Below are 13687 nucleotides of genomic sequence, written 5' to 3'. Positions count from 1 at the left end.
AAAAACGTTTAACAGACGTTTTTTGTCGTTGACGAACGGCAATGTCCAGGGCACAAACCCATTCACCCACGTTGGCGCTGGAGGTTCTTGAAGTGTGGCATATACCTAGTGTTGCATACTCGGTGACCCAAGTTGGTCCAACAGTTGGTTTCGGAAATGGTTCCATCATAGCCACGTGATGCTCTACCAATTGGGTCATGCACCACCCAGTGACTCACTTTGGCGGGAAAAACGGTTAAACAGATAGATAGAAACATAGATACTGGAAAGCGTGTGAAGTATCATAAGAATACTAATCACATTAAAACAGCCAAGTACAGAGCTGTAGAATGGATCTTGGTGCCCGGCTGCCCTTGCACTGGCACGTGTTATCGCTGCTCTGTTTAACCATAACAGAGGTTTACTTTTCGAATGTGATGCGAGTGCACTCCACACACCTGAACTGCCGACGTTGCCTGCGCATGTAATTTAAGGGCTATTGCAAATAACTCTATAATGGACACCACTTTAGGAAGCATCTTAGGGGAGGGTTCAGAAAAATATGTACTCAAGCAAATGCCTCAATAGGCACCTGTTTATTTGACACCACCAAACAACTCAATGTCAATAATTTATTTTTCAATTCAATGAATTTACATATCTGTACATAAAATACATAACTCTACATGATGCGAAATTTACGCTGCTCACAAGAGCCAGCGTGATTCTAAAGCAGAGCTCATCTTAAGTTAATCTGTTTTCAATGGTGACAGGCTGATGCTTGCTGTGCCATGTGTAGAGAGGAGCAGGAGGCAGCATTCAGCAAAGCCCACTCACTTTGTAGTGTGGCCAGCAAGCAACACAATCTTTATTTGTGTGAAAGTGGCAGCCACACAATCATGCACACCATGCAATTCTTTGTCAATGAGCGAGGTTGTAAAGCTGGGAAGCTGTTCATATTCTCTTTTTCAACTTAGCATTTGTGAAAGACCTTCTACTGGTAAACCACCTGCATGCTCCAACCCTTATCCGGTCAGTCAGATCCACTGGGAACAAATAATGTGCACACCATCATGGAGAATTCCGCAGTGCCCCTCTCAAGCTTCATTACATAGAAATTTCAAGCCATGAGTGATGACTAAAGCAACAGACAACCACAGCAGCAGCATTTTAAGATACATCTGTCAGTGTCCTGTACTACACCACTGTGAGACAGTGCTGAAACATTTCTGAAAGAGCTGGAAATCCAAGCTGGACAGCACATGCATTCAGGCATACTCCACATTGCACACGATAATGTGAATGACACGACAAAGCCCATGATGCTGAAAGAAATAAAAATCTGAAAGGGTTACAACACCACCCAAACTATGGAAACCAGGATTTTAAACCAGATTTGTGGAAGAGAGGCAATAAAAACGTGCCAAGAGGGCATTGATAAACCAGTAGCAGTACATTGGCAAAGCAACATAATATAGTAACGCTCGAGTACTGTACTTTGCACATTTTACGTCGTTGTAAAGCAAGCCACTATCTTCGGATTAATAAATCCATGAATATGGTGGACATACTTCACATCATGCCCTTAGAACCAATGCTGATCAAGCTAAATAATATTTATACCAATGTATTTCACGAGCTTAAGATACGTTGCGCTAAAGAGCAAGCAAGGGTTCACAATAGATATGTACCAGGGAGATGTCTGGCCCATAAAGGTCCGGTGCACATTGTTGTGCAAGTACGTAACATGGACTTTTTGGCCATCGCAAAGCCGTGCCCTAATCCAGGTCCGTGACTTGCCAATAACACACAAGAGTACTGTACACTGAAAACATGAAGCTTGTACTTCCACTTCAAACTGCTGTTGAGACAACACTGTCAGTCTTACACAAAGGCCCATTAGTGGTGACAATGTAGTAATACAGAGAAGCATGGCAAGGACACGAGCTGAAACTGTGCAAAACGGTAACAGACTAAGCTTCAAAATAAGTGCATTCAAAGAACAGCACAACCTAAATGCACCCAAAAGAAAAGATTAGGAAAAAAAAATCATTGGCCTGCAAAAACGAAAGTCGCTGCCTTTTGTGCAACAAGCCACTGTGGCATGAGAAAGTAATACAAATCGTGCCCCTGGCTTCCAGTATATGAGTTTGATGACGAATGCTGCCACACAAGCGTAGCAAAGTAAACTAGCCGCACAGGATGAGAACAAGGTTATCACACTAGGTTCAGCTTTACAGGCAGAACAATGAAGCTGCCGCCAAAAGGCGTCAGATACAAGCAGCGACTATTTTCATGCCTGAAGCACAGCAGTCAAATGAACAGCACAAAAAATATATGTGTTGTGTCTATATACTGCACACCACAACTGCAGGCTGGCATTTATCGCTACGTCATGAGATTTCACACATCACACACAAGCATAACTAGACTTGGGAAGTGAAACTAGACAAAAGGAAATGCGCTTTGTAACAAGCACGTGCCCTATACTAAAATGCAGCGACGGCACAGTACCGACAAATGCAAGGAATAAATACACTAAGCATCAACAATTGTGTCACCCATTCTTTATTTTATTTAATCCTCCCTCTTAAACTCTAAAAACTTAAACAAACTGAAGCAGCGCTGTCCATCACAAGATAATGAGTAGCCCCTGTACCGCGTACTTTGAAGAAGATCGCAACGACATCCCTTGCCCAGAGAGGAGCGAGGACAGAAGGAAAAATCAGGCTATAAGTGCCTCCTATACATAACGGGCTTTGGAAGAGAAATGTACACAGCTGCCTGCATCATGATAAACTCACTGCCGCATGTGCTGCAAGGTGACTGGAATGTTTTACATGCTCTGTACAGAAAGTACGGCACGTGACCTCCATTCTGCACATCCAGGGATGTGTTGGCAAAGGGCCCATAAAGAACATAGGGGAGAAGAAAATACTTTGAACACCTGCTTACCCGACACACAGTCATTATGGCAGCTAACTTGCACTTTAAATGAGTACCAACACAACGTTTCCTAACCGTCGTCTTTTGCATTAAGCCAAGGTCAAAAACCCTCTGAACCCTAGAATCTAGAGCAACCCAGATAATTTACTACAATACATGCTTCTACAAACCGGTTTCAGTGCCCACAAGGTAGACACATCACAACAACATGATAAATTGGTTCCTGCGATCACTGTAGCCGCCACACACAAGTGCAGTCAGAAGACACACATGCAGCAGCACTCTTATGTTTTTATGAGCAACTTGTTAGCCAATAACGTGTAGCAACCTAGCCTTGTTGCTACAAGGCATCTGGGAATTTTGTGCAACGTTACGAGGTGACGATAATGCTGATGACGCCACGATAGCATTTAGAGATGAACTTCAAATTAATACACAAGTATTTCCCCAGCCTTTGTGATTGACAAGTGCGATCCTTTCAAGTGAGTAGTGGAGTTTCTAAAACTAGGAAAACGTGTGTCAGTACTCCTTTAAAACAGGCATGCTAATGTCACCCAACAACTGTCATCGTGTGGCTCTACAGAACTACTGGTGGACGTTTCGCAAGGTTCCATTTCCCGATTATTGAGTATGCACCTTTGCACAGACTGCACATGCCAGTGTTTAATAATTGCATGAGACGATCACTGCAGGAACCATGTCGGCACCTTCCACCTCATGAAAGACAATGGCAGTCTGTGTATTAACCGATTCAATCCCTACATGCTGACGACAAGTAAGGCTCACTTACATGTCCCGCTACAGTTGACTTCCAGTAATTCGACCCTGACGGGACCACCAAAACTGATTGAATTATCGGGCTAGTCGAATCAAGATGCAGAAAAAACACCAAGACACATCACTGATTCATTTGTCAGTATTTGTCCAAGTCTAACACACCCCCGAATCAAACACCTGCCCACTTTTGAAGTATCCAAAGTAGAAAACTAATGTATAAATTACATTAAGTTTCCCAACAAAGTAGAAATTTAATGCGCATCCGACTTAATTTTTAGATTGGCGCACGGTTTTCTTGCGTTAACTTCACCATGCGGCTTTTAAAGTTAGCTTTACCGCACGACATTTGCATTATACACTAAAGCGTGCGAACGCATGAAGACGGTTTTGGTTTTCTATCCGATTGAACCGTGCAAGCAATTTCCGAGCCAATTTTATTGGAAAACAAAAAGCATGCATTAGAATTGGGTAAATATGGTAATAAGACAATGTGAGGTACTGTTATTGCTTCAAAATCTTCCTAGGGTGGGCAGAAAATAGGCATTTTCGACGGGAGATGAAATGTGTTCCAACACAGTCACTATACCCTAAGCTCCGCCGAGGCAGATGGTGCCACTAAAGGGGTCGTTATTGGGGTCACCATAGGGATCAGGCGTGTGCATGCTGACTGTTCAAGTTCAAATTATCTGGCGAATGCCAACTTTAATACAGTGCAAAACTGGGCGAGTTGGTTGATCTTCATAGTAACAGCAGAACAAAAATAAAAACAACACAAGAAAGAGAAGTACAAAGAACAGGTGCTGAATTAACAACAGTTGTTAGCTCAGCGCCTGTACTATGTACTTGTGTCTTGTGTTGCCATAGTTTTTTGCACTGCTTCTACTATGCCAATTTTAAGTTCAAAATAACGAACGCTTGGGCCCATAGAAATGCATGGGTGGCAGCCGGGATGACCTTTGGTCGAGATTAGAGCAACCCCCAAAAATTGAATTAACCATAGTTTACTGAACGGAAGTCTACTGTACTACTTTCAGATTTCAGTAATAAGGTGCAATCATTTACTATACTTAACACTGTGATATATTCACTTTTCTGTTACTAGGGGGCTACGTGAAAAGCCATGTTTTTAAAATATTCTACAGGTATATCCAGCTTTTGTTCGATACGGTTTGTACGATTCCTAGCAAAACTTGCTAATTAGCACCCATGTTATATACATGCAAAACTCGCAATAAATTTTCGATTTTGACATGCAAGAAAGAAAAAAAGTAAAGCATATTTGCGAAATATTTTGTGGGGTCCTTTCTTTAACTGCGACTTCAAGGAATAAAAACTGGCAGCGTTGTGCTACTACTTTGTGTCATAGAATGTAGGCTGAAACAAGTAAGCTAGAAGTTTTAGGAGAAAAACGCACACAGCATCAATGCCGACACAATGTAGGAGACAGTGCAAACAACCAGAGTAGACTCAGAGACAGCTCTCTATGTAAAAACCGTTGAGCTCACGGGCATGCCAAGATTCCACTGCGTGTTCTGCATTTCATGCAGGAAGTAAAGAAACAAGTATAATCTTGAAATCATGCCATTTAGAAGTGCTTAAGAGAAAGCCAAAAGCATGCATGCAGGCAGGCAAAATGTTTATCCTTTCGAAATAGCTGCTGGTCAGCTGTTCTTTTTCTTGAACCGCTTTAGTGTGATATGATGAGCAAGACGAGAACAAGGTGAAAGCTGGAGGCAACGTTTTGACAAGTAGACTTGACTTTTCCAAGGCGTTGAAAAAAGAAGTCCACTTGTTGAAATGCTGGCTCCAGCGTTCACCTTATTCTCATTTCGCTCAACTTCTTGAATTTCCATCTCCCGCCTTCTGCGTGTTTTCCCTGGATTTCCACCAACGGAAGATGAAGGAACAAGGTGAGCACCTTCTGCCTTGAAAAAGCCAAGTCCACTAGTCAAAGCGCTGGCTCCAGCTTTCACCTTGTTCTCATTTCGCTCATCATCTTGAATTTCCATCTCCCACCTTCTATAGTACAATATGCATAATAAAACTGTTGTTCACATCTTCGGCACAAAGTGTTCATTTTCCTTCTTTGTATCATTAGCACCAAGCCATTATCTTCAAAACATTTCTGTGCAATTTTTTAGGAATAGCAGTGAAATAACGCCTTCGTTCAATGTCTCAGCTTTCATCAGTTGTAAAAGTAATGACAACAAGAAGTTAATCCCACACATGCGCAGTTAACTTGACTTCTAATCTAATATCGGCCTGAAGCCTTCCAGTCAGCTATCTCCACAGGTCATGTCGAGCAAAAAACACAGAAAACTCATAGGCATGTTGCACATTCATCCAGACACTTGCACGCAAGTTTGCGTGGCTCCTGTATGTACAACATATGTGCGTCTAAGCTCTAGTATAGACAACGTAAATATTTCCTCCAGATTTCCCATCTTCCCCACTCCCATTACAGTCTCTCTCTTTGGAATTGCAAGCTACAATATATTACTCTCTAAAGCTCTCTCTCTCCCTCTCTCTCGAGATGAGTCACACACAAAGATGGGACAATGCAAAAGCAAGAGGCGACATTTCGCCACCACTGCCGTAAGCTAGGCATTGTCAAAGGGCAATGCTATCAACATAAACAATGATAATGTTGTACCACAAAAGAGCAACAGTGGAAAAAAAAAGAAAGAAAAATGTATGAGGTGTCTTCTCTCCCTATAATTGCACTAGAAGCAGCCACCGCTTTCTCGTTCTGTATAGACGGCAGGAATGGGACAACACAAAAGTTCTGCAAGGTTCCTCATAATGATGATGGTAGCACTTTGAATCCCTGCAGATCTCTCGCTTACATACACGCAAGATTAGAGAAGACACGGATGCACAAGGAACTTCCAACATTCAGAACGAATGCGACTGTCCCAGAGGGCCAGTCATATAGGCAGTTCTCCAGGCTTGGCGAGCACACGTTGCTTGTCCGCACACGGCAACCACAGTTACATCTTCGAGACGGCGTGCCCACATATGCGTCTCCACACACTGTACACTTGCAGCCCTTGCATCAATGCGCAAAGGATCCGAGATGCACACTACGGCAGCGGTTGACCAGTGAAGACAACAACAGCCGCTGCAGCAGCAGATGTGACGGCAGCAGGCAGGGTGCGTTTGGAGACATCAACTACCTACAGTCCACTGTTGCACCTAGGTCGCTGTGGCAGGCATTGGCAAAAAGGGGAGCGCAATGGGCATGTCTTATCTTGTTGAATAGGGCTTGATATACTTTGTGGCCTCTTGTTTCAGTGATTAACCCATTGCTACACACTCCTTGAGATTCACTGCATGTAATAAGCTCTCATGGCATGTCTGACATGGCATTAAAGCGAAGAACTGCAGGCGTTTGGGAGTAAACCAGCACAAATCCTGCCAGCTCAAACTTTGACAGTTGCCAGTCACCGATGTATGAGCCTTGTACTGCATGCAGCAACTGATTCAACTAAAATGGACCAACATTTTGCTGCCTGCACACACCCAGTTTCTTAGAGCTCAAATAAATTTATTCTAAGCTGTTCCTACCAGTGCTTTGACACAGGTCCTTGCATTATCCTGTATTCCAAAGAGCAATAAGCACTGTAATGTACAAGCCATTACTGCACGCAACTTTTGTATTCATGGGACGAATGATGGTCTTAAATGTGAGGTGGGCATTACACAGTCCGACTTTGATATAACGAAATGGACAATATCCCATGAAATGTTTTTAAAATGACTACAGCTCTCAGTAATTTATGGGGGTCATGCCTGAACCAACAAATTTTTAGATGATCTCATACCACCTGTACAAATGCTAGTCATATTTACCATTACAAGACATCCCCACATTTTTGCTTTTTGTTACCATGAGAACTTTTATGCTCAGCCACAATTAAATGTACAAGCGTTAGACAATAAAACCTCATTATAACCAAAACTGGCAGGATGCAACTGTTGATACATTGTAATTGTCATGTCTTTAAAGTTATGCAGTTCTAAGGAAAACTTACAGGCAGTTGTTTTATGTGCACCCAACAATAATCTTTTCTAACTAAAAATTTGCCTTTTACATACATACCAGAGACAAAATAACAAATCAAATTTCTGAAGTGAAATCATTCAAAAGAAGAAGAAAACCGAGGACGGAAGCGAACATTTGTCTAAACTGCTTGAAAGACTATTGTTAACAGCTTGGGTACTAATGCCAAGACTGAGAAATGAGATCATATCAAGGATACTAATGCGCATTGGCAGATCTTCACAGGAAAAGAATAAACTATGCAGTACAACTGCAGCAGAATGAAAGAAGCTTATGAAAAAACTGCTTATTAGTCATTAGCAAGAGCTGCTTCAGCTCTTGCTAATGACTAATAAGCAGTTTTTGTGACTGCCAAACACTTCTGATTATTTTTTTTTTGTTCAGAAGAGCAACAGCTGACAGGTGCATGTTCTCATGGGAATCAAGTGGCTGAGACTATTGTTTTACAAGCTGAATTCCATAAACGAGTTACTTTCCCATGTTGATGGAAATGAGCAGAAATTTCTTCATCCTGCATAAAAACTCAAAAGCTGGCGGAAACCACAATGAGCCAGTCTACTTCAATAGGTAGAGTGCCAAAGAAAAATGCTGCTACACACACTGTCCCATTATTGTAAGTGTGGCTCACAAGGCTAACAAAGTATCTGTTATGAACAGAAGCCACACATCATACAGCAGATAACAACAATGCGCCAACAGATGTTGTTCTATCTGAAAAGCAGACATGCCATCTGCAAATGCCTCCACTTCCTTTGGACTAACACAAAAAACATTATTGGGTTTGAATATGAACACATCTTTCAAAGCAGTCACTTTGAGATGAACAGGGATGAAAAGAAATGGTGTGTGCAGTGCGAAAAACAAAGATATGGACGAAAAAAGAAGGGAGATCTCACTGTTTTGCAGGCGCCCAAGCTTGGGCAGCTACAGGAAAAGCATGTCATCTAGCATTTTGAACACAAGGTGTTCATTGGGCAACTTTCTACAACCTAGCAGTCTTTGAAGTTCACATTCTGTGCCTGCCAGAACCAGAGGGGCCTCAGGCTAGGCTCTCATGTAAAAGGTGACAGCTAGTAATCTGTGCCAAGAAATCCTGCATTACAGTTTGCCCACACACAAGCCAAGCTCGTGGTCTTTCTCAATGCCACTCATATGCGAGTTCCAGAGCTTACAACTGAGAATTGAGCACAACTAATGCTCATGAAACTTGTCAAACATGTCGTCCAAGTTACATCGATATCAGCTACCAAAACATTTTTTCATTGCCAGTGCCACGGCCTGTTACTTCCGTTGTCCACACTGCTGATGATGTAGTGCGCCCAAGAACTAATTTTTTGTTATGCAGATTTAAGTTGGTGAAGCATATAAAACAATTATTTTGCTAACAAGGGCACCACTTGGTGCCCTGCACCTTCATATAAGGAGAACTGTATTGCTAGCTTGCATCCCTGCTAGATCTTATGCCTTGCTGATTGTGTTACATAGAAGGCAACTACAGGCTTCAGATTGAAACTTCATGAGTATGTTGATCTCATGCATGGGCTTGTGGAATGCACTGATAATTTAGCTAATTTCTCTCTGAAGAGCACATTTCCTATTTCTCAAAATTTAAGCTAATATTGTTCCCACCTGCTTGTAACTAAAGCTTGTAACCTACTACATGCCAGTTACGCAGGCACGCCATCAGAACGTGGCTTTCTCTGCAAGGCTATACTTAGTGTGCCAGAACACGCAGGCTTGATTTTCAAGGCACAAACTACACAGAAAAGCCTGCCTGAAGCACCACCGGCAAGCTTTTCCCTAATATGTGTTTGTCTGCCTGCATGTGTACAGTCGCCTGGCAGAAGGGAGGCCAACATCCTCGCCACCACCGTTCTGCTCTCTGCCTCAGTAGCAATGTCTCGGCCCACAGTCACCAACCCATGTCTCTCAGACGGGTGAGGCCACCCGCAAGCTCGCAGTCCTCCTCCACTCGCCCCCATCGTCTGTCCGCTGGCCACTGGGCACCTTACGCACAGACGGAAACGGGTGGAACTTGACGTCACGCGAGCTCCCGATGGTGTGTCGCCGCTGGAGTCCCATAGAGGACAGGGGTCGTCGACGGGTGCCACTTGTAATGAGAGGTGCCGCTGCCTCGCCTTCAACCAGGCGGCTGACCAATGCAGCAACCACACCGTTCTCCGAGTGCCGCTGCTGTGGTCGCCCCGCCCCTGCCGCTTCGTCGTCTACACGATAGATGGCATAGCGTGTTGAAGCACCATTCAAACACTGCTTCTTGCAGCGATAGGTCACCGCAGAGCCACATGATGCACCCCCTGATGATGACGTTGCCATCTTCTGCGGGATGTTCTCCTTCTCATGCAGTGAGTCAAAGAGGCTTGCAGGCGATGGCTGCATGAGGGCTTGGCTGGATGGAGACTCCATGGGCTGCGACGATGCTGTGAATTGATGGAATGTCTCCGGGCAGCTGGCAGGCGTATGGACATCATCAATAATGCCGTGTACGTGGAAGTCCTTCTGGGGTAGATCTGCTCGCGGGAAAGAAAATATGTTTGCAATAGTCAGGTGAATGCCACGTGGAATTTTTTTTTTAGATTTGCATGACTTATGACATGCTGTATAGGGGTACAAGTTGTAGCAGAAAAACACCAAATGAAAATAAGTAACGTGAAAAAAAAAGTGTTAATGTCAAATTTTGGGTTCCGAAACATTATTTAATAAGTTTCACAATGCATAACCAATCAATGGGAGGCATCTATACAACAGTGACATTTTATCTATAGAAGCAGAAAATTACAGGCAACATTCCAGCAAACTCAGAAGCCTTAGACTGCCATTAGTGCCTCAAAATCATTCAATTCGAAACACATCAAAAATATCTGAGCAATACTGTCCTGGAACCCATTTTTCAAAATAAAATTCTATTCCAATGAATTATAAATCATTCATTTGATATGGTATGATGGTATGCGAGTCAGGTGGTTTTGGTGGGGACAGTATAAGCGATTTTAACTAGTACAATCACAAAAATAACTCTCTTTTGAAGCCAAATGCTACTTACTCTTAATTGCTGCAAAGCTGCGCCATGCTTAACAGCAATTCAACAATTTGTCCTTTCAATTTAAGGTTATATACGACACACACAAACACACAATAAGGTGTTAATTTCACAAGGACACTCCACCTACTGAAACAAAGCAAACTACTGCAACAGTACCTCAAGCCATGCAAGAGTCAGTTAACAAATTGAGTTTCAGGGCGAAAATGCAAGATGCAGCTGAGGAATGTGTGTGGATCATATAGGTAGGGACGTCACATTTTGCTTGGAAAGAAATCGGCGGTGTACTGCAAGAGATTGTGAAGGCAGACACTATACACCTACAGTAAAACATATGATGCACAAATGGCTGGTATGTCCACAATACCTGTCGGTGTCACATTTTGGCACACGAAATCCCACAATGATTTCTTGGTGATTTAATGGGATCAAAACTTAAGCCAGGGCTTTCATGATATCACAGCAACATGTTTTGGGTTTGCATTCGTCCATTTCATAGGTGATGTCATAGTGCAGCACACTTTAGGCATAGATGGCGACATCGTGGTGGGGCTGCTTTTGAACTTCATGCATACCGACCCATCACTTTCTCTCTATCGCTGTCCTCGAAGGGTGCTGGCACACCCCATTGGTCTGTACAAGTGGGAACTTGTGCCCGTTGCACCTGGTGACTTGAGCCGAACACAGGAGAGGAAGTGCGGGGAGAAGCTCTTGGACAGTGACATGGTCACTGTCCAAAAGCATTCCTTTTACTGGCCATCTTCATGGTGGAGCTCATTGGCTCCAGTGGGCTCGATTCTCACACTCGCGGTGGTCTCTGTGACCACTTTGCACATTATGAGAGACAACAGTGCGTGGGTGTCATCTCCTTCCTTTCACAAAAGCCAATTTCAAAAGACACTCAATACTTTCCCTCAATTGTGGCTCTACTTCCCTGTGCAAAGATCACAGGCTCCTTTGCATATCATTAGGAACAAGTGGCACGGTACAAATTCCTGCTATATGCAGCCTCCAACAGTTGCAAATTTCGGAAATGGATGCATGGGAGCCAGTTTCGGAGTGAAATTCAATCATTAAAGGGCCCCTCAACAGGCCGCATAGCAAGTTTCAGTTAAATGCTGGAAGTTTTTAAATGCCTTCTAGGGAGCATTCTGCCACAATAATTTTTCCAATTGGCTCATTAATAGCCAGGATAGAAATATTTAAGTGGCGCTAACCCATGATTTCAGGTGACGAAGGCCACAGGAAAGAGAGACACTCTCTCCACTTGCCGTGCCTAGCCTCTGCAAGCACAATTCCTTCCCTGCATTCTCCCATACCGGAACTTGAGGATTGCGTGACGCATACATGATGGGCCCCACCTTCTTTCTCTTTTCCCCCCGCTCGCATTTTTTGCTGTGTGGCGCACTTCCACTGACAGCGTCACGCATGAGCTGTTCAATTTGCCTTGTTTCACGCAGCACACAATTTTGTATGCTGTGCATGAGAACGCCTGACTAGCGGTACAAGCCAGTGCTAGCGAATACTGAGGCAGACACAAGCAGTCCAGAGAGCATGATCGTGCGCTGGAACATGGTAGAAAATTACATACTTTCATTGTCTGCGTGTGCAACTGCATGTTGTGGAAACAAGCAGACAAAACGGAAGTACATCTCTCTTGCTGTGGTGCGAAGTAAAACAAGGACACGCAGACATTCAGTTGGTGTGTTTCATTATTTCTCTAAACATAATTAATTCATGTATTTAAGCAACAGAGTACACAAATAACAGATGTTGCTTTGAATAATTCTCGAAGTCATGTGCCTCTATGAGCGACATCACAGCAGTGCAATGTAAGCAGGAGCACTTGGGCGATATATGTCGACTCTCCCGATGGGAGGGCGGCGCCCGCGCGAACAAGGGCAAATGGTGTTCGGTTTTAAATTTTAGCTCTTTCCGTTGCACATAGCAATGTAATACTTATTAGACGCGATCGTTGGTGTGCACTGTATGCACGGCGCTTGTCAGCTCAAAATGGCCAGACTTGGTGAGGGACCCTCTACTGTCAAGGGTATTAACTACCGGGTGTTTCAGCGAACACTTTCAAAAATATTTAAAGGTTGCCTGTGGCAGATAGCAAAAATCTGGTTCATGAGCTGGTCTATTCGAAAAATTGGACATTACTTGAAAAAAATTGAAATGCACAATCGACTAATTAATGAAAAATCACTAATTAAGTGATAACTAATTACCTTATGGCCATCATTGCAATTTACACATTCTAGCTGTGGAGTTTGCAAGGCTGATCCACTTTGAATTCTCAGGATGACAGCAGTTTCCAGATATTAAAGGGCCCCTCGCCAGGTCTGGCTATATTGAGCTGACAAGCGCAGAGCATACAATGCGCGCCAACGATCATGTTTGCAAAGAATTACATCGCTACGCACCACGGAAAGGTCTGACATTTCAATCCGAACGCCACTTTCCCTTCTGCTCGCGGCCGCTGCACTCCAAGCCAGACGGTGATGTCCTTGCGTCCCTGCACCTAAGTACTCGGGTCCGCAGTGTGACATCACTCGTGGTGGCACGTGACTTCGAGAATTATTCAAGGCAACATCTGTTAATTGAGTGATCTGTTGCTTAAGTTAATGAATTGAAGTTTAGAGAAATAATAAAACACACAAACGGAATGTATGTGTGTGTTTTGTTTTACTTCGCACCGAAGCAAGCGAGATGTACTTCTGCTTTGTCTGCTTGTTCCCACGGTTGTGCAGTCATGTGCACAGGTACTGAAACTATGCCATTTTCTACTGTGTTCCAGCAAGTGATCATTCACTGCGATCTGCTTGTTCTGCCTCAGTGTTCGTGTAGCACTGAATTATACC

General features: G+C 43.5%; 1 protein-coding gene across 8 annotated transcripts in view; it reads right to left on the bottom strand.

Annotated features, from left to right (window-relative positions):
* Nucleotides 1-597: 597 nt before the first annotated feature.
* Nucleotides 598-13687, bottom strand: part of LOC135913063 (rho GTPase-activating protein 23-like) — a 163993-nt gene continuing 150903 nt past the window's right edge. For 7 of the 8 annotated variants that reach the window (XM_065445728.2, XM_065445731.2, XM_065445725.2 and 4 more), the window contains one exon: nucleotides 598-10293. In XM_065445728.2, coding sequence (XP_065301800.2) covers nucleotides 9695-10293 — 599 coding nt within the window. In that variant the 3' untranslated portion in view covers nucleotides 598-9694. The remainder of the gene's footprint in view (nucleotides 10294-13687) is intronic. The other variant, XM_065445732.2, reaches the window with a different exon arrangement.

Source organism: Dermacentor albipictus, chromosome 1 (assembly GCF_038994185.2).
Source record: "Dermacentor albipictus isolate Rhodes 1998 colony chromosome 1, USDA_Dalb.pri_finalv2, whole genome shotgun sequence".
Lineage (NCBI taxonomy): Eukaryota > Metazoa > Arthropoda > Arachnida > Ixodida > Ixodidae > Dermacentor > Dermacentor albipictus.
The sequence above is the reverse complement of the archived record's forward strand: the minus strand, read 5'-3'. Positions and strand labels throughout refer to the sequence as shown.